The 27,939-nt window shown below is 39.5% G+C and overlaps 2 protein-coding genes across 4 annotated transcripts in view; one reads left to right on the forward strand and one right to left on the reverse strand.

Annotated features, from left to right (window-relative positions):
• The first annotated feature begins 1,401 nt into the window (after window positions 1-1,401).
• On the forward strand, window positions 1,402-8,560 carry LOC129104007 (mitochondrial basic amino acids transporter). 3 transcript variants are annotated; one of them, XM_054614654.1, is made up of 4 exons: window positions 1,402-1,797; window positions 3,366-3,409; window positions 4,618-4,701; window positions 5,491-8,555. In XM_054614654.1, the coding sequence occupies exons 1-4, from the start codon at window positions 1,764-1,766 to the stop codon at window positions 6,259-6,261; spliced, it is 933 nt and encodes a 310-aa protein (XP_054470629.1). In that variant the 5' UTR covers window positions 1,402-1,763; the 3' UTR covers window positions 6,262-8,555. The 3 variants fall into 3 exon arrangements, with proteins under 3 accessions (XP_054470629.1, XP_054470631.1, XP_054470630.1); XM_054614656.1 differs by lacking the exons at window positions 1,402-1,797; window positions 3,366-3,409 and adding an exon at window positions 3,708-4,321 and having other exon boundaries at window positions 5,471-8,560; XM_054614655.1 differs by lacking the exons at window positions 1,402-1,797; window positions 3,366-3,409 and adding an exon at window positions 3,710-4,321 and having other exon boundaries at window positions 5,491-8,558.
• The window catches only part of fancm (FA complementation group M), a 43,552-nt gene continuing 23,226 nt past the window's right edge, over window positions 7,614-27,939 (reverse strand). Inside the window, 20 exon segments of the mRNA XM_054614653.1 lie at window positions 7,614-9,450; window positions 9,569-9,863; window positions 9,984-10,329; window positions 10,449-10,542; window positions 10,615-11,090; window positions 11,209-11,315; window positions 11,464-11,623; window positions 12,342-12,461; window positions 12,647-12,721; window positions 13,360-13,448; window positions 13,563-15,540; window positions 23,382-23,546; window positions 24,104-24,252; window positions 24,365-24,605; window positions 24,753-24,959; window positions 25,385-25,563; window positions 25,990-26,094; window positions 26,279-26,371; window positions 26,552-26,684; window positions 27,739-27,870. Coding sequence (XP_054470628.1) covers window positions 9,324-9,450; window positions 9,569-9,863; window positions 9,984-10,329; window positions 10,449-10,542; window positions 10,615-11,090; window positions 11,209-11,315; window positions 11,464-11,623; window positions 12,342-12,461; window positions 12,647-12,721; window positions 13,360-13,448; window positions 13,563-15,540; window positions 23,382-23,546; window positions 24,104-24,252; window positions 24,365-24,605; window positions 24,753-24,959; window positions 25,385-25,563; window positions 25,990-26,094; window positions 26,279-26,371; window positions 26,552-26,684; window positions 27,739-27,870 — 5,271 coding nt within the window. The 3' untranslated portion in view covers window positions 7,614-9,323.

The raw sequence follows: 27,939 nt of genomic DNA on the forward strand, positions 1-27,939 counted from the left end.
GCAGTCCCTACGCTCAGTAATGTAAAGAAGTAGTCAGATCTTTTGCTTAAGAAATAGTAGCAACACCACAGAGCAAAAAACACGAGTCAAATACTCAGTAGTGCATTTCAAATCTTACTTCAGTACAAGCACAAGGTATCAGCATCAATTTATACTTAAAGCGACAAAAGGAATAGTACTCATTATGCAGAATGGCCCATTTCTGAATACCAAATAATTTTTAAAGTGATTCTAATTAGTGATGCATTGTGTGTTGGCACTAATGTTGCAACTGGTAAAGGTGGGGTCAAATTTCTACTTATATATAATATACTGCTGGGTATCTTAATCCATATATTACATCATTTATCAATATTTAATCAACATCAATTTATGAGTTGATTAAATAGTTTATATTAATATTCTGAAAAAGAAGTAGTGGAGTAAAAACGCCCATTTGGCTTCCAAAATGTAGTGGACTAGATAATTAGCGTGACATAGAAATACTCAAGTAAAACAGTACTTGAGTTAATGTACAGTACCAGTCAAAAGTCTGGACACACCTTCTCAGTCAACTACTTTGAAGAATCTAAAATATAAAACATATTCTGGTTTGTTGAGCATTTGTTTGTTTACCACATAATTCCATATGTGTTCCTTCATAGTTTGGATGTCTTCAATATTAATCTACAATGTAGAAAAAAATTAAATTAAAGAAAAAACATTGAATGAGAAGGTGTGTCCAAACTTTTGACTGGTACTGTATATATATATATATATAATATAAATAAATATATATAGTCAAAATATATCAATAATGAAAATAAAATATAAAAATATATATACATTTACAGTACCAGTCAAAAGTCATTTGACACGCTTTTACCTTCTCATTCAACTACTTTGAAGAATCTAAAATATAAAACATATTCTGGTTTGTTGAGCATTTGTTTGTTTGCCACATAATTCCACATTACATTACAGTCATTTAGCAGATGCTTTTATCCAAAGCAACTTACAGGAAGTGTGTTCAACATAGGTATTCAAGAGAACTACTAGTCACTACACAGAAGTCATACTATACATCTCAGACAATTTCTTAAACAAGACATCTTAAACATAAACACAGACAATAAAAGTATAGTACAGAGACAATAAATACACATACTACGAAAACAATAAATGCAACAGACTAATACGAATATAATAAGTGCTACAAACTACACAGACACAGACAATAAATACACAAAATAAAGATAGATAGTTGTTAGATAGATAGAAGTTGTTCCCCATTCACTCTGTCTAAGTGTCCCAGTTGGCTGATGACGACCACCAAGATAACACTGTTGATTTAGAGCAGCCAATAGGAGCAGGGGGCGGACTATACCCCCGAGGGGAGTTGTCTTCTTCCAAGTAGTCTGATTGGACCTCCTTTAAAAGAAAAAAAGAAAAAGCACCACGTTTCTTCTTTTTTATCTACTCTGAACCTCCGCCTGCTCCTCCTTCCGCCTGTACAAGAATAGAAAGTGTTGGCAGCAGGAGCATTTACAGTAGTGAGCGTGTGCGGAGTCAGACGCATCTTTATAAACCGGGGCTTCGTCAAAAGCAAACCTAACCGCCGCAGTATCCCTCCGCGCTGCCCGGCTCTGCTACACACCAGGAGTGCGCTTGTAAATAACGTAGTTCCGACATTGATAACAACGTGTCCGCTTGCACACCTCGTGTATTACACCTGTACGTTACCGAGTCGGCCTGACACGGTTCACCTGTACGTGTGTGAGGGAATGGCCCTGGACTTTGCTGCTGGCTGTATAGGAGGTGAGTGAGGAGCCTAATGCTAATGCTAGCAAGCTGAAGCTAACGTTAGCATTAGCATTAGCCGGCGTTTGTGGGCTGATCCGGCTGCAGCACACCTGCCACGTCCGAGAGACAATATATGTACAGTTTAGAATCAAAATGCAACAGGTTTCTTTATCTAAAATTGATGTATGGGGGTTTTTTTCTCTTCATAAGTCGTTAAATGACATTCCTGACTGATCACTCACATGCAGGGAGCGGTGATGGGTGTGTTGACATTCCTCACATAGATAGTGAGTGAGGTGTGCAGGCCTCCAGGTAAGCATATTAAGGATATGACATCATCAGATACCAACCCAATAGATGGTGGTGGTGGTGGTTGGTGGTTGGCTTCCGGTTTTGAATAATCGAGGTAGCTCTCAGCCAGTGTTCCCAGTACATTCTCACCATTAAGCCTTGGGAAGCTTGTCAGCTGTTTTGTCTTTTCCCCAAGGCTTCTCAAGCTTCCCCAGATAGTCTATAAAGATAAAGGTTTTGTCCAGAAAGTCCAGATGTAAAAGTTTATCTTAGTAATTTATGTAGAAATACTAGGACCTGAAATAAAGTCATATCTGTGCAGCTAATAATAGAGATATATTCACCTAAACCTAATTTGATTTCCGCCCACACTACTATGGACTATTTTGTTATTCATTCACTGATTCATACATGTCCTGTCCTGTATTGATGTCCCAATGCAAGCTGGTCACACATTACATTACATTACATTACAGTCATTTAGCAGACGCTTTTATCCAAAGCGACTTACAGGAAGTGTATTCAACATAGGTATTCAAGAGAACTACTAGTCACCAGAAGTCATAAGTGCATCTCCTTTCTTAAACAAGCATCTTAAAGCATAAACCAGAGCAAAAGTATAGTGCAGAGGCAAATTACTACGAAAACAATAAGTGCAACAGACTAATACGAATACAATAAGTGCTACAAACTACTACGAATAGGATAAGTGCAGTAAACTAATACGAATTCAATAAGTGCAGTGAACTGATACGAATACAGTAAGTGCTACGAGGAAGGCTCAGGGTAGTACTTTAACAGGTCTATGCATAATTTGTAACAATGTAATGTGCACAACAAAAGAAGTACATTATAATTGCGATACACTCTTGTGTTCACACATCCATGCGGTAGTGCCACACCATAGTAATATATCATTAAGTTTATAAAAAGCCTTTTGTATCAGCATTACTAAATATCATTCATGGTGTCACATTTGAAGTGTGTTACTTTTGAGTATTAGATGCCTCTGATGATTGGATACCTTTTGGTTAATATGTCCTGATACGACATGATAAGAAGTTACTGTTGTATAACAGATTTTTTTGCTCAGTCAAGTCAAGGCCAGGGCACCGTCAAGCTTTCGACACAGGTACGACGCAGTGACTAGCAGATTGCTCTGTTCAGTCTCGGGGAGTGACTGTTTGTAGTTGAGAGATGAGCCACAAGATTACAAGAACATTTTCTGATAATTTGTTTCCGAATTCATGTTTTCCAATATGATTTTAGAAATGTTCCCTTTTTTCCCCCAGGTGCAGCTGGTGTTTTGGTTGGACATCCATTTGACACTGTGAAGGTGGGTGTCTGTTCCATCTTCTGCACTATTTGCTCATGTTAGGCAATGGCATGATCCAGTACTTTGCTGTTAAAGTGTTGTAAGTCAGACCACTGTGAGTTTGAACCCAGGTAATCTGAAGTTACACAGTCATCCTACAATAGGACTGAGATTTGAGAGCAATATCGATGGGATCTCGATGACTGTAGGGCTATTATTATTATTATTATTATTATTATTATTATTATTATTATTATTGACATACTTGTGTTTTATCTCATGCAGATTGTGTTTCATCTCTCAACCAAGTTCTATGTATACTATAAAGCATTGTTGTGAACTTCAGGTAACATCGAAGTTCAGAACAAGAACATACACTCATTTCCTTTTAGATCAAGATAAAATTGACATTCATCAGGTTATTTGGGGACATTTTCTTCAGTCATTTTGCTGAATAGCTCTCTTATCCTATACGGTCATTGTTTTAAATGAACCGCACAGTCACGTGAAGTATTGTAATCACTTTAGTTAGTATACTTGTCTATGCAGTACTCCTTTTTGGCTTGAAGCTACCTGTTAAAGTCAATTTAATGGGAACATAAACATTGGTGTAGTTTTCTGACATCCCATTTTAGGATTTTTGTAAAACTAACTTTTAAATTAAATACAGTTTTGTCATAAGTAATTATTTGTTTGAAAAGGCAGGACAAGGAAGGCTTAATACGTATAGCACTGAATTAATTGAAATTGCAGCATCCCCCTGGGAGGCATAAGTAGATGGTCAATGTTTTGGTTGTAGCTCTTTTATTCCTTGCTTTCAATGTCATTTCTCCCTGAGCTGGTGTCTTGGGGAGGCTGTCTTAACAGCAACAGTGTCACTGTGTTGTAGATGAGAGAGAGAAATAAACAACCTCTCGATGGAAATATGACCTAGTAAGTATGGTCAAGGTCTTTTTTTTTCTCTCACCCAATGTCTTGTCTTGATCTATAGAAATATAAAGCACAGAAGATATTTAGTTGTTCATACAACCTCATTCTCAGTTAATTATTTTCCCTCTTATGTTGCACCCTTTAACATATTTTTTACCCTCAAAGAACCATTTCAAAGCTCTGCCTGCTTGTTTCCCTTTTAAATCTGTGTTACAGTATGTAGTTTGTAGTTGTTGTGGCCCTGTTGTTGGCCTTTTTACTCTACCATATGACTCTAACATGAAGGTGGTCATCCACAGGTGAGGCTTCAAGTTCAAAATGTGGACAAACCTTTGTACCGCGGGACATATCACTGCTTCCAGTCAATCATACGCCAGGAGTCGGTGAGTTTGTTGTAAATGTCTTAACGTTTTACTAGTTTATATATTTACTTTTTTAGGCTGCATTTAAACCTGTCAGCTGTTCAATATTCTGTGTCTTTCCCTATGGGCCAGCATGTTCCTAACATGGGGTGTGAGGGCTGAGAGGGGGGCACCTTCTGTTAACCCGGGTCAGTGAGGGCCTAATTCCTGCATGGGCTAAATAAAGCTTTGCACATCACGCCATTTAAAGCAGAGCGGTGTATGCTTGGTCTCTGAGTTTCTCGTGGCTGTTTTCACATGGAGGCATTGGATCGTATTTCTACCACAGTACAATATGCACATTTTAACTAGTTCTCAGCAATTTGTTGCCTCACTTTCATGTATGTGGACATTCATTTACAAAACAAAATTAATCTGATGATTTGTTTATATTGTCCATGACCTGTCAACTTTCTTTATTTTGCCATGTATCACACAGTTGTATGTGTGAACCTAGCTGCTGAAGCTGGCTGTCGAGAAAAAAAAAAAAAAAAAGACTCCCCTCAAATAAAGTGCAGAGGAGGACAGAATGAATTAGGTTTTTTAAGGACTAGCTTGTCCCCGAGACCGGCTGTCACTGCTCCTTTCTCTTTGACTTGACTGGCCACAAAAATGTATTAATTTGGTTTGTTACAATACATTATAAAAATTACAAGCTTAAATATTTTTGAATTGTGTGCAGAAATGATCATAAAATGTTCATACCTGCTGTGCTCTGTAGTGATTCTGATGCGTCCCTCATTGGCTCCAGTACTCTCTCTGTGTCTGTAGATGCTCGGTCTGTACAAAGGCATCGGCTCTCCAATGATGGGCCTGACCTTCATCAATGCCATAGTTTTTGGTGTCCAGGGCAATGCCATGCGCAAGCTTGGCCAAGACACACCTCTCAACCAGTTCCTGGCTGGAGCCTCTGCAGGAACCATCCAGTGTGTCATCTGCTGCCCAATGGAGCTGGCGAAGACACGCATGCAGATGCAAGGGACCGGAGAGAAGAAGTCCAAGAGGAAGCTGTATAAGAACTCCCTGGACTGTCTGGTGAGAATCTACAACAAGGAGGGGATTCGGGGTATCAATCGCGGCATGGTGACCACCCTGCTGCGAGAGACGCCTGGGTTCGGTGTGTACTTTCTCGCTTATGACATGTGGACACGTTACCTCGGCTGTGAGCCGGAGACTCCTTACATGATCCCCAAGCTGTTGTTTGCTGGTGGAATGTCGGGCATCGCTTCCTGGATCTCCACCTATCCCGTGGATGTGATCAAGTCGCGCCTTCAGGCGGACGGGGTGGGCGGCGTCCACCAGTACAGCGGCATCATGGACTGTGTCAGACAGAGCCTGAAGAAAGAGGGGTGGAGGGTGTTCACGCGTGGGCTCACGTCCACTCTGCTCCGTGCATTTCCAGTGAATGCTACCACATTTGCCACTGTGACTATGTTTTTGTTGTACATGCGTGAGGGAGAAGAGTGTAGCATTCAGGACTCGGAGCCGCAGTCAGTCCAGCTGCAGCCTCTGCAGCCACAGACGGAGCCAACCAGCATGTGAGCCACTGTGCTGCAGAGAGCATCACTACAGCCATCAGCAAATCTATAAGGCATTTATCTAGATGGAAGTTGCAGCTTAATCCAGGTCTATGATCTGTTAACTGGTGTCAATTATGAGAACGGTGAACTGATCTGAGGTAAGCCCATGGAGCTTCAACCAAGTGACCCTGTGTATTATTTAAATAATATATATTTTAAGATAAAGGCTGCACTTGTAAATATTGGTATGGTTAATAGTCCTTGGTTTTTGTACACATTTTATGAGTTTTAAGTAATTTAGGAAACGGTTACAATAGTCATTGTGCATTGACTGTTACAGATGTCCTTAAAATTATGGAGTGAAAGTAACACTTTGTCTTTAATGCTGTGTTCAGGTCATAAGAGTGTATTAACAACGGTTCTCCACTATCAGACATGCCTAAACTTGTAAGGTATTCATTGATAGTTACTGATTACCAACAATAGTCTACAAAGTTTAGCAGGTTTGTGAACATGAAAGCATTTTTTACTGTTACATTTTGCATACCTCAATCAGTAAAACGAATGTGACTTAAAGGTTCAATTCAATAATTTTAAGCAGTTAACCAATAAATGATGATGTCTCCATGGTGTCATGGATGAGTCAACCCCTCACTATTTACCTCCATATAGTGTGAACACCGCATTTCAGCTTCTTTTCATAATGGCTAGAAAGAAAAAGTAATGCTTAGATATTAATGATGAGGTTATAATTTTGTATTAAGTTTAACTTTCCTTTGAAAATTCATAAGAATTTGAGTCAAGGTCTGGATGTTGTTAAAGTTTTAATTGGTGGAAATATTATAGGCTCAGTTTTGGCCCACTGCAGTATGACAAATATGGTTCAGATACATCATGTGTTATAATACAATTTTAAATATGTAATTATATGACTGTAATTATATCATTGTCCTAAGCCATTATGCCGTTTTCGATCTTTTTGTTGTGGACATGGTAGTGTCCAACGAAAGCACCTTATGGTATGCTGAGCACATGTACGGTTAGAAACAGTTTTTGGCCATCCGATTTTTCACTTTGCAATAGATTTTTTTTTTTTTTTTTTTTTTTCAACTAGTGCAAGATTCTGTTACAGTGACGAGCAAAGATGGCTGATTGCTGGTTAAAGTGGGTTTTTGAAAATTGAAAATGTATTTTAAATCTTGTGCCTCTTGTTTGCACACGTGAGGCACCACGTCCTCCTGGAGGTGGAGGTGTGGCATTGTCAGAACAGTTCTGTTCACACTAGCCTGCACCACTTAGAGGAAGTAATGGGTCCGGCAATTTTTACGCTTTCAGCTGCAGATTTAGCATTTTGTAGCTGCTGTTTGCAAGTACTTTTTTTTTTTATTACTTCTGTCATCAACATTTATTCGCCTGTGCCAACATTGTAACATTTCAGATATTTGACCATCAGACCACAAAGAAAGAGTCTCTTGTTGTCAAAAGCTTGCTATTCTGCCAAAGACATTTTTGTAACATTCGCATTTGAAGTTCAAATGTTCATCACCAAAGTGAGAACCAACCTATTTTGCTAATCATTCTGTTGTCTCTACTTCCAGACCCTTAATGCTTGTCAGTAATCTTTGGGCAAACCAGATTTAGTTGGGACACCTCTGCTTCCCTCTCACCATTAACCAGGGTACTCATTATAGGAGGCGAGGACACACACTGTGACCTAGAGCAGGTTGACCTCCGTTCTTTACTCAGTTAACAGCTGTCCGAGTTCACACACGCTTTACATTTTCCAGCTTTGGAATGTAAACTAAAACAATAAAAGTGCAGACTGTGGTCATGCACAACCAAATGCATTCGTAAACCTACTTGCAGGTGACAGAAGTATCAAAATTGCTGGAGCTATTACTTTCCTTCCACTCATTTTCATGTCTGCAGTCCTTCACTGCTGCTGTTATTATTTATCTTATTAAAGAGTGAGAGATGTTTGACTGGTCTGAAACAGCTTTGGGATTGTCCAATGACATAATGTTGTACATACTGTGAATTTGGTGGTTTCTGATTTCATATCCTTTATACGTTTAAAGGTGTGGAATCACAATGGGCTTTAGATTTTCTTTAATCACTATTTTTTTGTTTCAAGATTTTAGCTCTCTATTTTGTCTAGAATTGTCTGACTGTACTGGTGGATTATGCATGATTGTTACATCTTTGTAAAAGGGCTGATTTAACTGTTGTTGCCTTAATGTTCTGTGCTTGTTTGTATACAATATCTTGCACCAAAGCAGCATGAACGCTATGTAGTACTTTGAGAGAATGGTGAAATAAAAATCACATTGTTTTCTGAAAGACACAGTCCTTGTTGCAGCTTAACTATTGCCACAACAATCTGTTATGAGAATGGATAGAAGTATTAAGTGAGTCCAGTATGTGACCCAAGAGAAATCCAGATATACATGTTCTGTTAAAGTGAAAGACTGACCTCTAGTGGTTAGTCATGGGTACCACAGAATCTGCTTACTCTACACAAATACTTTGACAGTAATGTATAAAAAATAGCAGTTTATTCAAGAAATTTGATACATTTCCTTCTTTTACAGTATGCATTGTAAACAAATATATCCATTATTTGACAAAAATAATAAGTTATTCAAGTATAAATCAAATATTGATTGAGTTCTTAACACAGTATTGCCTCAACACCATCATTTTGTCTGCACATGAGTTTAAAGGGAAACACTTTTCACCCAAATTATTTAAAAAATACAAATCATATGCCTTAGATCAAGAAAAACACGGTATTATACAACAAACAAATTAAGTTGTACAGTGTTTCCCTTCAACTTGTTGTGCAAGAAGGTTGAATTATTATCCTGAAGCACTTCTCTCATTGAGATACTAACTTCAGCTAGATCAGTTACTGCACGTATTATAGTACCTGTCATCCTCTGGTCCCTGGTGAGACTGAAAACAAAGAAGTACAACAAAAAGAAGGGCAGGGGAAGCCAAGAAAGACAAAGTAGTGGACAAATAAAGTAGGAGTGGAATAGATTTTAGATTGTGGTTTCGCTACAGTGTTTCTCCTTTGCGCTGCTAGCTGGTTTTTCCTGCTTTTGATGTGTTCATGAAGAAAGAGTCGCAGGAGTAGCGCAGGAAGCGGTAGATCTCCTCGGCTCTGGATCGACTCATACAGCCTCCCTTTTCAATGGCTTCAATGGAGCTGTGGGAGGAACAAAAGAAGACGGGAGGAGACTTTATACTGTAAACGAGGGTGAAGAAGGTTTCTATTCTTGTCTGTTCTTTTGCCACAAAATATCGCACACACACACTTCCTTTACCTGTTGATGAGTTGGGCAATTGACCTGAAGTTGTGGCTCATGCTGAGTGCATGGATGTAGCTGACTGAGGGCAGGCTCAGGAAGAGCTGCAGAGCCTGCTGCCTGTGCTGCCCTTTGACCTCCAGAGGCACAGCGATGCCCTGACCTTTACGCTGCTCCAGCCGTGCCAGGTCTGCAAGCAAGCCGGCGCTTTGTTCGGCGCCATCGCTCCAAAGCAAGCGCATCCCGGTACGCACCAGTGCTGTCAAAGTGCTGTCATAGCAACGTGATCGCTGAAACGGACGTGACACCTCGCCTGTGACAGTGACAATTATAAAAGAATAGAATCAAATTGTTGTGCAAACTACCAAAACTTCCTGTAATCTAAATACTCTGTACAATAACCATATTTAATCAAATCAGCGGTCAGACTGACCTGGCTTGGTTCGGTCCTTCTCCACTATCAGACAAACGCGCTCAAACAATCCCTGCAAGCTCTGCACTCTTTCCGCCAAACGCTTGCGGTTCTGCATCGCGGCCAAGTCCGATTGGCTGTGCCTCTCCACCGCCATGCGGTTGCTGACAATGAAGTAGCTGCCGTCCAGCGAGCAGACGTGGACGGTGGCTGAGTGGCGCTGACGGAGGCTGGTCATCAGCTCCACCCCGTTACCGATGCAGCGACTGTCCACCAGAATGCAAACGGGTGCGGATGAAGCAGTGGCTGATGACGCCTGTGCAGTGGACGTCTGTGGGACTGAGGAGGTGGCAGCGGGGTCCTGGACCTGGAAGAAAGCCTCAATGTGGTCAATTTAAAGTTTTACTGACCTCTATGTTTGTTTTAGTGACCATGTGTCTGGTTTAACAACACACAGTGTGTATAATGTACCCTCTTTGCTCGTACCTGGGGTTGTTTCTTTGAGGATAACAGCAGCTCTGTCTCTATAAAGTCCAGCTCATCAGAGAGACAATGCTGATTTTCTAACCTTTGACGACACCTGTAAGATAAATCAAATTATGCTCTAGTCGTTTATTAATGTTTATGTGCTACCTGATGAGATCGTCGTTACCTTTCCTTCTGCTGGTCCTCACTTTCCGAGCACCTCTTCACCTTGCTCAGTAATGAGACCTTGGATGCTGTGGTTGAAGACGAGGAGGAGGAGGAGGAGGGTTTCTGCTGCGGCTGCTGTAGCCCGCTGGGCTCTGGCTGTACTGCCTTTGGCCACAGAGGGACAGCAACATCCGCTTCAGTTGTAAGCCTTCTCTTCTTACCAGCTTCCTCTGTCTCCTCCTCACTAGAATCATCAACGTGTAAAACACGGACACGCTTGGTTTTCACCCCAGCCTTCTGCTCTGGTGGAGCTCCAGCTCTTGCTTTGTGGATGAATACACGACGTCTGGTGGCATACTGCCTCCGCCCCTCCACATACGAGTCCTCGGGCATAAGTTCAATGTCTTCAGCGTCATCCTGGTTGCTCTCCGCCTCCTCCACCTCGCTTCCCACCACAAAGCTGTCCTCTGAATACGTTTCATCCATCTCCGGCACCTAGAGTCAATAATTAGACTAGAAGTTAACTTAACTTCTTTGTATTTTTGTTTTCTTTGTAAGAGACATTTTCATTTTCATCGAGCAAAGAAAAGCCAAGATATAATATACAGTATACCTGAGAAAATATGTCCATGTTGTGATGATTTTTGTAGGACATTTTGAACTTTCCCTGGACTGCAGGACTTTTCACTGACTTCAGGTAAACAGCTTGCATCTCTGAGTCTGCCGTGGAGGGGAACAAACAAAGTGTAAATGTTACGGCACGACTTGTTCAGTCTACTTAAACTCACTTCAATGAATTACATTTGAAATATAATCCACCGAGGGTACAATAAAAATCTCATTTCTTGGAATAAACATGGTGTTGTACCATTCAGTCCCTGTGAGAAGTGTGTGTTGTTGACCACAAAGCCTTCAAGAGAGTGATCGTGTTCTTCTCCGTCCTCTTCATCAGACGACACATCCGCCCCGTCCTCTGACAGCTCTGCTTCGGCATCCAGGAACTGGTGCCCTTTTCGACATGCGGGGCGCTGAGGAAAAGAAACAATGGATAATGTCAAGTCTGACAGATCCTACATGTGTCTGTGGGTTATATTTATAGACATGACATTTTTAAGGAATAAGGAAGGTGTCATTTTTGAGCCAAAACAGGTCTGAAATATGTTATGGTTGTGTTATCTGTTTTTCATAGCAGACCTTTAAACAGCTAAAGAACCAGATATTTCTCTCAGGAGTTTGTGGAGACCAAATACAGAGCTAAAGCAGAGTGAATATTGGACTTACATTCATCAGGTGGCAACTAACTCAACTCTAAACGAACAATATGGTGCTCTGTAAATGCTGGATCTGCTTTTCAAGTTTGCCATATCAACTTTAAAAGTGATAATATAGCAATGTTGTGTTTTGTAACTTGTTTTCTGCTGCCCCCAAGTGGCCCAAAATAAATCATTTATTTCAGGGATACAGATCAGATGTAAGAGAACGGTTCTTAGATTTACAAAAAATACATCAGCACTCTAAAAGTTATATACAGCACATTCAAGTTTCTGCACTAGTAACTCTGTAGTTATGACAAAAGGTAACAGAAATTCAAATTTTTTCAGCAACCAGAAAAAAACAAACCACTAGAGCTGCATTTGTATCAACACAGGGACCATTCATTGCATTCAGTGACAAGAAAACATGATACATAAATGATATTCAGATTAAGATCACAGCGTTCTGCAAAGCCATCTGCATTACACAAACCTTGGCTTTGACTTGTTGGACGCTTTTCCTCTCAGCTCCGTGTGCTGTGGTTCTGCGTGTGAACACAGACTCATTCTGGAAATCGTCATCAGAAACAGCTTCACCCTCCATTTCATCAGACTGGAGACCAAGGAGGCGAACACATTAGTCAATACTGTACATTGTTAAACGCTTTAAGAAGCTGCAGATCTTTTAAACCATTAGGGAAATTATTGTAAGTAATGCATGAAGTGAAAGTATTTAAATCAAATTGGCTGTGCTGAACAGGTTGAACCTTTATTTACTGCTAGTGAAGTAAATCTTACAGTATTAAGTGCAGCTGCACGTTTCCTCTTCACAACCACCGGGGACGGGGAGTCCACGTCACTGGAGATCTTTGACTAGCAGAGACAAAAACATGTTACATTTCACATACATACACATTACCTGTAAATAGCGCAATATATGTGATTCTTATATAATTGTATCAAGATATGTTGAGACATTTCAAGAGCTACAAATGCTTCTTCAGTGCTTTCAGGCTCGTTGCCTTGACAACTGCAGGTACCTTGGAGGTGATGGTCAGAGCCAGCCTGAGTCGTCTGAATCAGATATCTCCTGTATTAGTCGTTGTTTTTGGACGGCAACAGAGGTTGACGCTTTTATTTTCTTGGTATTTGTATTATATATACAGAAATATTAAAATTTAAGGGACCCTCTTTTTGTATCTTATCTCATTAATCTTATGAAAAGAAAAAAAGAGAATGTGTATCAATTAGAGGTGCAACAATTGGAAAACCAACTGGCAGCCCTTTTGAGCTCGTCTTCAATGTGAATATTTTCTTCTGCGATAGTAAACAGAATATATTTGGACTGTTTGTCAGGACACATTTGAAAACATCACCATGGGCTCTGATGATAAGCAGTTTTCACAATGTCCTTTAGACCAAATGATAAATCCCGAAACCAATGGTCATATTAATAACATAATAGAAATAAACATTAGTTGCAGCTCTAATATCGACAGGGCCTCACTCACCACGTCCGGGGACGAAAAGGGTTTGACCTTGTTCTGATGTCTTCTTTTATGAAACACGACTTCATCCTCACTGTCACTGTTGCACTCCACTAAGAAAGAAGGTGAATCAGACAGAAACATTCAGAAAGACAGGGCAAAACAAATTAAACCAGTGTAAAGATCTTTTAATTTAAGGAATCATATTTTTTGAAAGGTAAACAAACCTGGATGAGGAGTGGAGTTCTCCTCCAGTCGTCTCTGTTTCAAGCCGGGGACCAAAGACGGGGTGCGATGCCCGCTGAAGCCAGGCATAAGCATCCGCCTAACACCTGCTGATGTGATTGGAGATGGGAGTGCACCACCTGTAGTCCCGAAAGGTGAAGCTAGAAGAGACGACGTTTCTCTCTTCCTATGCTCCGAAAGCATTTCTGGTGTAGATATCTTGGATTCACTGGACTGTAGAGGCATTCTCTGTCTTTTGAAGCTGCTATAAGGAGTGGACGAGTTTGAGACGGCTGGCAAAGAGGCTGCAGAGTCAGCCAGCTTTTTAGGAGACGTTGCTATACATGGGGCAGGAACGGCCTCTTCTTCCGCTTCGTCAGAGTCCTCCAGTGAATAGCCGAGGTCAAAGTTGACAGAGTAGTAGTCATGGGAGCTGTCAAATGACTGCGATTTACATTGAGCTGTGATTACCTTGTCTGTCATTGAATTGTCTGGTACAGATTTAATTGTCGCTGCTGTGTGTTTTGTCTCCGTGTGGCTCTGGGTATTTGCGTCCTCCTGAGTTATCACCTGTGCATGCGGACTGTGAGTGATGTGCTTTGTGTGTGCTAGAGCATCTGTGTGCGCAGTGTTTACTCTACGTACGCTTTCAGGTGCGTGCGTAGCGCTACGTGGGTTTGTTGGGGTAAATGTGTGTAAAGCGTTAGGCATCTTTTTGGTGCTATTAGCAATGTCTCCGGTAGTGGGCGATGTGCGGGGCGTGTCGCCAGGAGTGGAGATGTCTGGGATGGTCATCTGCAGGAAGGCCTCGTCATCCCCAAACAGATCCATGCTCTCGTCCATCGGAGCTCTGCACTTCAAGTCCCAGCCATCTTTCACACCACCACCACCATGTGTTAAGTCTGGTATTTCCTCGTTCCTCACATCATCCCAACTCTTATTTTCCTCTGTCATGCCATCATTCTTAATATTTATGTCCTTGTTCTTCCCAGCCTCCTCACCAACCCCTCCCTTGTTGTATATCTCATCATCTGTCTCCATGTTGTTATCCCTTACATCCTGATCATCATTCATTTCTTCTTCCCCAAAAACTTCATCCCAGGTCGGACTTTTTGTCGCCACGCTGCTCCTGCTGACACTCATCATCTCCTGATGAGGCCAATCATGATACAGTTTACTGTCCTCTTTATCAACTGGAGGCGCGACTGACTCCGCCCTCAGGTGGGTATCGTCAGCGTCAATCATAATTACTTCATCGTCGTCGTCGTCGTCCACATCCAGGGCAAAGTTGACCTGGAAAGGCTGATGAGGACGCTGCGGAGACGGAGGAAGTGATGGAGCAGCCATGTCGTCCTCTAAATCTTCAGTCGGTGGCGGTGGAGATCGGGACAGGAGCTCTGCCACGTTGGCCAGGATGACTTTTAGACTCTGATCTCTTCCCAGGAGTTTAGCAAAGGAGGGAGAAGGTGCTGAATCCCATTTAGGAAGGTAAAACATGGCCTGAAGCTCAACATCTTCATCTTCATCAATCTTTGAAATCAATTGTGAAGTCTTGAAATTATTTACAGCCTCACCAACTGCGGGCTCTAACTTCATGACCTCCTCGTTAATAACGTCACAGTCGTCATCCATATCAGCTTCTGGACAGTCATTGCTTGAGAGAGGAGGACAAATTGCCTCAGGTCCTGGTCGATCTCTGACGTCATCATAGGGCACCTCAGTATCATGTTCAACAGAAAGTCGCTGTTTTGTGACATTGAATGTGGAAACTATGGTCTTTGCTCGTGTATTTTCCCAATCTCCTTCGTCATCGAAGTATCCCAGATCAGACAACGTAGAGTGAGGCGGTTTGGCTGTGTTTTTGGTAGTTTTAGTGCAGTTCTTTGTGCCCTTCTGCTTCTTTTGACCTTTCTTCACGTGGCCAACAGCGTCCGCTTTGTGGAGGTAAGGAAGAAGCTCCTGTTCATAACGACACTCCCCCTGAACACAAACACACACACAAGAATTGTATAAGAGATATCGCTCAGCAGGAGAACCAAGGTCAGCCAGCTGTAATCAGACTCTGGACCTGCTAACGCTTTTTACGACACATGTGACACAAGCCTGTTCACCAATCAAACAGCTCATGCTCATACAGTAATCTAATCAGGAAGTGTCTTATGAAGAGTTGGCACATTGCAGCAACACATGGAGCACATGCAAAAGTCTGACGTAACGTCTGCCATTTATTTGATTTGCTGACAAACATGGGAACACATTGTTGAAATTAGACATTGTTCCCCAGGATGATCATTTTAAAAGAATAATCTGCCCAAAATTAAGACTTCTTCACATCTCTTCCATTTCTTTCTTGTTGTATCTTAAATCAGCGCCATATGACCTGGAAGTGATTCATCTAAAGTGGTATCCTGCTTGGGCCGACGGGGTGCAATCGAACCTGTGACCAGCGGGATAAAGATGCTCAGTGAACACATAAGAAAGAAAATGTTCCCTTATGTAGATTGAGAGGGAGAAAAGGAGGGTGTATGGAGAGCAAAAAACTGGTTTTGCCTATAAAGAAGACAATATACCTAAATTAAGCTTTCCCACAAATGGGAAATTGTGCATAACAGACCCTCTGACAGAGAGAGACTTGCCTTTTGATCCAGATAGATTTCGTAAGACTCTGCTGTGTCTTTTACACCAACAGGCCACTAAGTGTAGAAGTTTTACATGGTGTCACCTGCCAACTGTACCACCCATTCAACTCAGTGTCAAACTGTTGTTTACTTCTCTTAGACCTGCTTTCAACACCAACTGGATTTACTCCAAGATAGAAGTATCTGTAAAATCAAACCATTCCTGTTTGCTGCTGACCTGGTTAAAATAAGGAAAGCACAAATATCATCCACTTTTGATTATTCAAATCTCTATACTCAGTAGACAAAAGAAAAACCACTACATTTTCAAAGATCACTAAAGTCAGTAGGATTAATCCACTGGAGACCACACATGTCTTTACAAAATTTCCCAACAATCCAGCTCATAGATATATTGGATCAAAGTGATGGAACAACCAACAGACTCTCTTTGATCAGCAGGTTTCTACTTGAGACCTGGTGCCAGTATGAAGGGTGGTGCCTCGTCAGCAGTGTTAGCAAACACATTTATGTAAAGACAGTTTTTGAAATGTTCATCTTCAACAAGAAAGACAGTGGGAGGAAGCCATTATACAGGCTGAAGATCATTTAGATTGGCAAAAACCCACTAACGTAATTACAATATTTACTGTGAAAAGCAAATAAAAGAATAATGAACAACACATGAACATTATATACACCATGTGTTACTACCTCCCTCCTGCATTTAGACAAGCAACCCTTACACTCGCATGCACACTCGAGTGAGAGCTGTAATTACCACTTCAACACCATCGATACAAATGTTGCCAACGGTGTTTTCCTGTTGAATAAAAATCAACAGAAGCTGACAGGGCTGTGTTAGCAATGTTAAGGGCATCAATTTCATTTTACACCACAATGGGAAAAAAACTACTCGTATATTAGGGAAAACAAACATATATGCTACTGGAAATTGTTATCACGCTACTTGTAACTCAACTGCTCCTCAAACCGGTTTTCTGACTCCATCGTAATGCAGCCATGTAATTTATATATATATATTTATATATATATATATATATATATATGTGTATATAAGTGTGGAGACAAGAAGGGGCATGTTCAATTCAAATTTAGGTGTGGATGAAACAGAATCTGTAAATTATAAAACAGGAGACAAATTATGTCTGATTCAGGATATGTATTTCATTAGTATAGATTAGATTTTATTATGTTTATATTTTGTACATTTTTGAGAAAAACATATTATATTGATTTTGTTGCAACTTACTGCCATTAACGAGGAGACTTAACTGATCATAATTCTAATATACAGGCATGTTTAATCTTTTTTTTACTATTATCTTCAATCCATTTACTAATTACATCAGTATCAGAAAATATAAATAACTTTGAGGTTGTCAATAACTAGTTAATGTAATATAACAACTGAAGATCAGTTTCGGAGAGATAGAAGTTTACAGTTGTGCATTCCGAATTTTAATGGCGGGACTGCTTTGGTTCACATTTGTAATCACAAATGTATTGTTTTCTAATAGTTATTATTTACCTTTTTGAAAGCTGAGTTAATAAATCATTCATATAAATGTAACAATAGACCTTTTCTTAGAAGACATCAGGCCGTTAGAAAACAGGCGTAAATAATAAAAGTGATTGGTGGCTGAATTCTATTTACCTGCTTCAGTTTTGAGGGTTCTGGTATTGTGCATGCTGGCTCACTGTCACGACAACAGAGACATCGTTAATGTTATGGGTAACACATGTTCTTTTTTCACCTGTGTGAATGGTAACCTGGCCAACTGCTCTTAATTAGCGACTGAAATATTTGGTAATTACAATGTTACAACTCCCTTCAGTCAATCAGTCCACAGGTCATCAAACTGGATTAGGAGAGGTGAGATTTGAGTAATCGAACGAAAGGTTTCTCCCAGCGGCTAATCTGTATGCAAGAGAGCGTGCTCTAAAAAGAGGTTTGTGATATTTCTTTATCTTGGGTGTTATTTATAGTTACTGTTGAATTGATAAATTGGGTATTTCAACAAGAGCATCACCACAGAACTTCTTTTACGAGCTGCCACAAATGAACAGCAGGTGTCTACAGAAAGTTTTATTTTTATAACATGCTCTCATTTATGTAACTGTTCTGCAGTTACTAGTGTAAAATGTTGTGAAAGTATTGCCCTAAATCTGATGAATAAATCACAATATATTTTTTAAACTAATCCATCTTTTACAAATCCTAAAGACTCCTGTATCCCACAGACACAGTTTTTCTACAAGCTGTCCACTTTGCAAAAAAGGGCGAGGCCACAGGACGTCCTTAAAAACATCACAATCCTGATGAAAAATGGAACAGAGGCTTTTAGGTATTCAAGGATTTAGTCGCACTGGACACTGGAGGGAATGAATTATCGTCATCCCCCATTGCAGATTAATTTTAATATCTCATTTATAGTGAGTTTTGACACCCTTTCGGTAAAATAATGACTGGATTCACACAGGATTAACTTTTACCCTTGACACACAATTAATTAACGCGCAGATCTGTAGATCGAGAGAGTCGCAGACAGAAACAACTTTCGGACAAGGCCAGAGAGAGAGGATCCAATGGTAAGTTCTGTTTCAGGCCGAGTGGAAACCCCCTCTTTGTTGCCTATCATCTCATTGCACTACAAGGATCGTACAAATGTGATGCCCATGAACATGCACAAATTATGCATCAACCCTATTAATCGGTCTGCCTGACTTTTTTCCAAATTTGCTATGGCTCAGAATAAGAAATCCTGGAGCTTCTTTGTCCTATAATTGGTAGATGCAGATCCACTGACAACACAAACTGCGCCAATTCAAATGACCCTCTATTGCAAATTCTGCAAACTATTGATTTGAGGGACCTTGGCATCCGTTGCTATGATGTTTCTGGTTATATGACAACCCAAGAATCATCTGAATAATTCTCAGATGAAAGGATGATCTGAAGGCAGACGAAGAGTTCACAGCTTTTATAAAAGCTACCTCTGACGTCAGCAGGTGATACTAGACGAGCAACAATGCCGAGATGTTCAGACAACAAGCGAGAATAAAATATGGGACATAACACATATGATTTCACAAAAAAAACATTGCAATGCGATTATTTTTTCTCAAAAAAGTATCATAATAATCCCCAAATTTCTGTCTTTGTCGCATTAATGCAAAATGGTATATCAAACTTTGCATAAAAAGCTCTCATGTACCTAAAGCCATGGTACGTTTTCAGGTCCTGGAAGTGTCTTACACTTTAAACAGTCTAAGCACAATCAAACGTAAATTATTTTACATTAAATATCAACCATATATGCTAATAATCAGCAATATGTGAATAATCCATTCGTAAATGTGAAGTCTAGTTTATAATTTAGCGTCACTTTAATTCTCTTTAAACTGTTTGTCTTATTTTATCTATTTTTTGCATCCCTTTTTTTTTTCTCCCACTTTTCCCTCCTCAGCCCAGTACGCCTCAGATGTAGGTCATCTCTGCCCAACCTACTTCCAGCTTCCTGGCTTTATGTAACAGTTCAGAGAAGCATTGCATAATCACAGGAGAAGAGGCCGGCCTGCCTCATGTCTCCTCCTCATATGGAGAAAGAGGCAGCGCAGAGAAAAACACAGCATGGTTTTGAACTCAACCAGACAGAAAATGGCCTCAAATTAGAGTAATGGCTTTTAGAGTGAAAGGCTATTAACGGAGGAGGACATATGTGGGCAAGATTTATAAGAAATAAATAAGTTTATTTTTTTGTTCTCTTTCTTATTTTTCTAGAAGTGAAGGCTCTGAGGGCCTCTCTTCAAGATTCAGGCCAAGCAAGTGAGCCGTGGCTGATGTTCCTTACAGAGTACAGATGAGTGTAGCTGGAGGAGAGGCTGCTTTTTGCAAAAAGTATGGACTACTACTGTATAGGACTTCTATACCATTCATGATCCGAAAAAAAGAAATACTAACAATACAGTACAATAGAGTACAAGCTCTTGAATCTTCTAAATTCATTATCACTAAAAGGAGAATTAATGTTGTAACCATGTTCTACTATGTACCTTGTTTGCACTATATCTGTGCTGCTGTAATCCTGTAAATGTCCCCGCTGCGTGACTAATAAAGGATTATCTTATTTTATCTTATGTTGAAAAAATACTGCCAAATGAAAGGAAAACAACAAGACTCTGCAGGGATAGAATTTCTGGAAATGTTAAATGAATTATAAACTTATAACATCTTTCAGAGGTTTTGTTTTCGGTTACATTGCATCTCAGACATTGGAAACAGCATTCACTTCAATTTAATTGAAAAGGTGTTTTTTTTTTTCAAGATTTTGGCTTATACTGCAGAACTCAATTGAATTAAAAGAAATACAGACACAATTATTATTTATGCATAACGTGGTGATGATCAGATTATATATTTTTAAACATTTACTATGATGAAATTTGGTGGAAGTGGAGGTAAGTGACTAAGTACACTGTCTCGAGTACTGTACTTAAGTAATTGTGCTTTACTATGTTTATTGCTATTTTATAGTTTTACTACATTTCAAATGCAAATATTGTACTTTTTCCTAGACTGCATTTATTTGACAGCTGTAGTTAATCTGTAATTTTCGTATCAAGATTTCAGATAAAAACTTGATGATTAGTTTATAAAATAATAAACTACCAGACAGTAAATAAAGTAATTAATGTTAGAGATTAATTAATAAAACACAGATTTTGACTGCAAGACTTTTACATGTAACAGAGTATTTTTTACATTGTATAATTGCTAGTTTTAGTTACTATATTCTCAGGCATAGTATTATTTATTTATGTATTATATTCATACAAGCAGACACATACACACACACAATTATAAATAACAATCATCCTCTGGGGTCCTCGAATTTCTGTCCAAAATTTGTCCGTCCAAAATTTTATAGCAATCCATCTAATCGATAATAAATATTTCCGACTTGGCCAAAGCTGTGGAACAATCAACAGACTCTCCTTGATCAGCAGGTTTCTACTTTGAGACCTGGAGCCAGTATGAAGGGTACTGCCTCATCAGTGTTTGCAATCACACTTATGTTTAGACAGCTTTTGAAATGTTCATCTCCCACAAGAACTCACATGGTGACAGTAAGCCATTATAAAGCCATTATATATTGTTATTAAATTTCCAATAACTCCACCACTGGAGTCAATGCATTGTTTACTGTGACAATCAAATAAAAGAGAAACGAACAGAACAGAACAGAACAATTATTTCTTCACACCATGTACTACCTTCCTTCTTTAATTTTTAGACAAACAAGCCTGGAGGCAAAAACTGGGTTAGGCCGGCATAAACCGTAATTAACACAGTTTTCAAAGTGTGCTGAATACTTGAACAGGCGAGGCGTTCAACTGAACTGAACACAATGTAAATGTTGTCAATCGTGTTTCCTTGTTGCAGTTAAACCACAAGGAGCAGACTAAGCTGTGTTAAGTGCGAAAGTTCACACCAGTGATTTTCTTAGCTGATTATGTAAACATTTGGCCTGTTTACACTTCTGGTTAAATGTTACTAATCCACTAAAATGTATTATTGGTTAATCATTTTATGTCTTGATCTGTATTCTTTTAACATGTAAATTATAGGATAACTCTTATATAAAAACACACCTGGCCAAATTGCATATACAGACCTACTTATTAAACAGTGTGTACACATAGCTGTAGTGTAGGGTTGTAACAGTATACTGATATCATGGTATTGAGTGTTAATAATCATAGGAAATATTATAAAAGCTCACAGTTGATGTTCATTTAGTAGTTAATTTAAAATGCTATAGTGACGCTAGCATGTAAACTAATATGCTTCAGTTATATAACGGGTCCTGTTCTCAATCCTTAATAATAATAATAATAATAATATTAATAATATTAATAATAATAGGGTTCAGGTTTAAGGTTAAGGGTAAAATATTGTTAAAATAAATTGTTTCATCCATTAAGGCATGCAAGACATTGGCTGCCATCTCGTCCTGTGATCCAGGTTTGTTTTTACAGGTGGGCTAATTCTCTCCTTCCCTAGTTTGGTGAACCCGAATAATGGTAATAAGAACCCAATTGTTAGTTCAGCCAATATTCAGTTTTACCATAATCTCTGACCTAATTTCATGGATTTGGACAAACTCTGAGGTGTTATCGATGGTACAATTCTGAAAAACAGCAGATGGTGAGACAAGGAGGCCTGAAATAAAGTGATATAAGGCATACTGGGAAGGGATAGGCTAAATGTAAACAAAGTCAGGAAGAGCATAATGGTGGCTTAATTAAAAAACAGGTACTGCTTATAAAAGCACAACAGCATGCTTTTTGAGTCTGTAAAACATATTTCCTGTTGACATTATGAAGATTCAACATAATAACAACTGTTGTGTGACTCCTTCTACTAGATCTGATGTCCTTGCTGATATAACTGATCCATTCAAACTACCAGAAAAGATTGCTTTCAACCCTTAGCTAAGAACACGAGCCAAGCTGCTATAAGGTCAGCAGACGGTAAAATTCTTGTAGCGGCTTTATTACAGAGAAAAACTAGTTCACCTGACTATAAAAAAATATGTTGGCATTCATCAGTAAAGTAAATCGTGATCAAAATTCACATTCACATTTCCAGTGCTACACATTTAGTTTATGTCTTAAACCTATTTAGAAAGAAAGAAGAAAGGAAGAGGTGCAGCTCAAGAACAGCCAGTTGAATTATAGATACATATTTATTTTTAACTACGGAGTCTGTTTATCATGCCAGGAATTTGCCTTCCAGCTCAAAACGATGAATGTAGTCACGCAACACAAACCACAATCTGTTCTCATGAACTCAGCTGACTCCTTTCAGCCTGGTGAGTTCATAAAGTTTCTTCTCCTTTTCAAAAACACAGACTACTGTATTTTTTTAATGAATATATGCAGAATGTTTGCAAATTTTTTACAAGATGTTTGCTCAATTTGCATATACTTTGAATCAGTGGTTAGATGCTTATCTGACTAACTTTTTGAGCTGTTGAGACACTAAAAAACGAAGCTCAGTTATTATGCTTCTTACCACAGAGTAGGACTACATTAGTTGTATTACATATTGGTGCTCACAGAATTAATACACAGCAATATTATCATACATTAACTTGTTGTTGTTCCTCTTCTCACCTCATTTTCCTCCCTCATGCCGTCTATGAGCTCCATCACCTTAATGAAGTGGTGGCAGCGGAGGGAATGATCAACAACATGGGTGGGAAGCGCTTTGTGCTGCCAGTGTCTCCATTCCCACAGAGATAGGTCTCTGGACGGTGGGCCACTTTTGGAAACTTCCTCCTATAGGACATGAAATGACATCATAAAGGTAAGTAAAATATTAGCAATATATGCAAGTTTTTAACAGAAGACACACAGGAAAATATAGCAAGGTTATTGCACATACTTCAGCCTTAGGTTAGGATTTAGCAAACCTAAAATCACAGCAAACTAAGTGTTGCACTTTCAAAAACAGGAGCCAACTCAGAATAAGATGCAGTAAAATGAATGGCTCCAAACAATATAAAAATCTTCAAAATATCTTAATTTAGTCACTTTTACTACAAGACGGTACAGTTTTGTATGTTAGAGTCTACACTGCAAACGTGGTGTCGTTTTTTGTCATAGTGTCAAAATTGTTTGTTTTATGTAATCATTTATTTTTAATGGATTTTTTGTCATTTTTAAAGGGTCTTGATAAAAACACTGTATGTGGGTTTCATGGCCTGGAGAGGTATGCTAGCCTCAAACCACCTAAAACAACTTTATCTTCATTTAGATTATCTTCTGTCGTCTGGTACTTTTTAAACCTGCACAAGAAAGACAGAAACAAACACAGACAAAAGAAAGAAAGAAACCTGAGGTGGAAGATCACTGGGCAGGGACATGAAACGGGATTGTTTCAGGGTTGGATGAGCTTCATCTTCCTCCAGCCTCATGGTGGACGCCCAGTGGGAATATTCAGTGCTGCTCAGAAACCCATCAGACGTTGCACTGCCCTGTCGAACTACAAATTAGGCACAGACAAAGTCAGAAATGTCCTGTATCTCCAATCAAGGAAATTTTCTTCTCCATCTCCATTTTGTATGAGCAAAATCTGCCTTTTTTTTATCACTCACTCAGGTTTTGAGGGTGGATGAGTGAGGCCCGTCCCTCACAGTGGGACCGTCGACCCCTGACAGACCGCCTGCTGCTCTCCCGATGGTCAAACTGGCCACAGGTGATGTGCATCTTATGCATATTGGGGTTCACCCCCTCGGGCAGCATTCGGGGACTGTTGGGGTACATGTGGAAACCGCTTTTGTTGCCGATAATGGACTTGTCTATGCTGCGCTTGTTGCTCTGGCTCTGGTTGTATGTCTGAGGAAAACAAAAGGTTAAAAGTTAGGTATAGGGTGTTTGTGGAAATGTGTGTGTTTATGTGCATTTGGTAGAACATTTAACGTTTAATAAACGGGTCCACGGCTCATTTCGTCTTGCTTTTATAGATTTCACTCAAACACTCACCCTCTCCTCGCGCCCCTCAGCCAGGATGACAACAATTCGTCCCTGCCGCTTACGTCCAGTACGCCCCATTCGCTGCACCAGGCGGGTGGGATTCTTCTGTGCATCGAAGCAAACAATGAGGTCCACCTCCCCGATATCCAGCCCCTCCTCCCCGACACAGGTCGACACCAGTGTGTTGAATCCTCCCTGACGGAACCCGAACACCACCTACAACACAAGTGAACAAAATAGTGAACGCAATTGAATCTTTCCTTCTCATGTTGTTATCCTAAACTCATGTGTATACCCATCAGTATATACAGTAAATGTAAATTTGTGTTGGTTACAACTTAAATGACATATTACGTATCTGGTCTATTTTTATGTATATGATTTGTTTTTACCACGAATGAGACCATTCAACTTGAAAAGAGAACTGTTCATTGGAAAATATAGTTGCATAGTTGACAGACAATTTTTTAACTTGATGTAGACTTCTAATAAGTTGTTCTTGAGAACGTCACCACAATAATACATTTGTATTTCTTAATTATATATATATATATATATATATATATATATATATATATATATATATATGCATGCCGCAAGTTAGTCTAAATCTGCACTCGTTAAAAAAAAAGTCAGTCTACCTCCAGTTGTTCCTTTTGTGTGAAGCCTTTGACTCCCTTCCCTGCTGAGGCTTGGCCCATAAAGGTCATGACCCTTATCAACGGGGCATGTTGGTTCAGCATGGCTGCGATCTCCTGTACGCTCTCACGGAATGATGAAAAGATCATCACACGCGTGCTTACTTCCTTAGTACCTGGACCTTAATGAGACAGAAGAGAAACCGGACGATTAAAAATGACTACCTATAGTAACTGTGAGCCGATTTATTACGCCTGTTGCATTCAGATGCAGCAAAACTTTGTTCTTTGATCCTCTCCAAATGTTGTATGTTAAGGCTAAACATCCTCTCATCATTTGCATGTGCTGCTAAGTGTAGGTTTAAGTTAGGTTGAATTATGCTGCAACAAATGATGTAACATTGTTTGAACTATTAATTTGCTATTAACATCATCAGATACAACTCCAATGTTAAATCCTTAAGGTAAGCATAGCAACAAGGTTAAACAGCTTTAACAGAGTGCCAGTGTCTTTCTCTTTGCTGTATTAAGATTGAACCCAAAACAATCACTGCATGTATCAGAGTCAGAGCACAGTACTGCTATAATAAGTATATCCAATTCTTTACCATTATTGTCTGCTGAGCTCTCAGCCCACCGTCTGAAGTGCTGCAGCACCACCTCCTCCAGTTTCTCCAGTTTGGGGTGGCTGTAAATGAATGGTTCATCTGGACCTAGAAGTATTAATCATTCAAGATGTAAGTCAAATACATGGTGTGGATATTTCTTGCTATATCTTAAAGCACCTTGATAGCTTCACAAACATAATCAAGAACATCTCATCAAAAATGTCTCATTGAACTAAATAAGAACGGTTAATAAATTTGATTGGTATGGTATGAATGAGTAGTCAGGTACCAGCAGATGGCTTCACAAACATCGCTTGCATCTCATGGTAAAGTTCCAAAAAGACGGGAGTCCTCTGCAGCTCATTTCTGGCCCTGGACATCTCTGAATGAAACAGGGCATGGTGAGTGCTCATATCAAACATCATTCACAGACATTACACATTATCAAGGGTAAAAACACCCAGCGGCACTGATCAATCTGGGGTGAGAAAGGATGTTGTGTCTGTGGGTAAAGTGCAAAAAATAAAAAATACACTGAAAGCCTGGAAGTAATGTGACCAACCTCTGGATCCGTCCATGATTCCCTGGATGTAAAAAAAGAGCGATCTCATCCCCATCTGCATCAGCAGCTCGTAGCCATGGTACAGGCTGATGCAAAGGGCAAAGTCCCCCTCCAGCATTCCCCGCTGCGGACTCTAGAAAGCAGGACAGCGTGTCAGTCCCTACATTTATTTTTAAAAATTTGATTTAAAAAGGTTTTGAAAGAAAAATACCATATTATATCCTGCTTCTATTGTATCTCAAATTACAATAATGCATGATTTTCATTTGCAAATAAAATGTAAATAATGTTAGCACTGTATTTTGCTTAATTCTAAAATGGTATTTAAATTGAATGTAATAAATACATTTTGTTGCTTATCTGGAATATCTCTCAAACTGGACAGAAAATTCCATACTTTTTTATCAAACTACCAGACAATGGTCTAAAAGCTTTAATAGAGTAGAGTAAAAATCCAATAATCGAGATTGGTCATATTTATAAACCGTCTTGACCTTACTGTGTGATTAAACAGTTTGTTTAGCCTCTGGCGCATCTTTATGGAGTCCCAAAACTAGTACAAGTAACAATTAATACAATTAATAAAACTAATAATAATTAGCTTGCTTCATTAACAATATTGTTAGTTAAATAATTGAAATGATAAAAAGAGTGTAAAAAAAGAAAAAAAAGAATAGCTTTGTGCTTTTCTGTTGCACCAAACAGTTGACAAATAAATGCAGACATGATTTATTTCACTCCCCCACAGTTATTATCTTTCATTAGCTCATTTTAATTTTCTAAATTTTTGGTCTTAGTTAACATCTAATCATATAATTTAATCATATTTTACATGAGACTTTTCCGCTTTTTTCCTACTTCTCCTGTGTCCAAAGGGTGTAGGATAACTTCGGCAGCGGGCGAAAAAGCGTGAAACCTTAATGGCCCTATCTAAAGCCAGTGTTTGTCCCTTCTGGGCTACAGTAGAAGCATGACAGCTGGCTCCATTAAGAGTACCCACTCCGTTCATTCTAAGGTTACGAATACACACCGATTGTTATATCAAGGGATTTGACATTCAAGAAAACATTATTTTTCTTTGACTACATTTTAACAGTTTGCCAGTAATTATGCAAGGCTGTGTATCGTGAAATGTACACAGTATATTTCACAATAGCACCCCAGGATTCATAGAGCGGAGTCCTTGCCTTGATGCATGGTGGTGGGTTCTTGCGGAACTGATCCCTGGCGAGGATGATCTGGTATTTGCTGAGAGTCCGCAGGTCTTTGTGTGCCATGACCCGGTTCTGGACCAGACGAGACATGAATTTCTCCAGCACCTAGCAGGATGAGTAACACACAGATACGTAGGTCATCGATAATGCATAAGACTCACACACACACACACA

This window comes from Anoplopoma fimbria, chromosome 15, assembly GCF_027596085.1.
Source record: "Anoplopoma fimbria isolate UVic2021 breed Golden Eagle Sablefish chromosome 15, Afim_UVic_2022, whole genome shotgun sequence".
Taxonomy (NCBI): domain Eukaryota; kingdom Metazoa; phylum Chordata; class Actinopteri; order Perciformes; family Anoplopomatidae; genus Anoplopoma; species Anoplopoma fimbria.

Bases quoted from the DNA above. Each gene is read 5' to 3' on its own strand.
- LOC129104007 (XM_054614654.1), top strand. From the start codon at position 1,764: ATGGCCCTGGACTTTGCTGCTGGCTGTATAGGAG. The intron at 1,798-3,365 runs GTGAGTGAGGAG...TTTTTCCCCCAG, and splicing joins TGCTGCTGGCTGTATAGGAG to GTGCAGCTGGTGTTTTGGTT. The intron at 3,410-4,617 runs GTGGGTGTCTGT...GGTCATCCACAG, and splicing joins ATCCATTTGACACTGTGAAG to GTGAGGCTTCAAGTTCAAAA.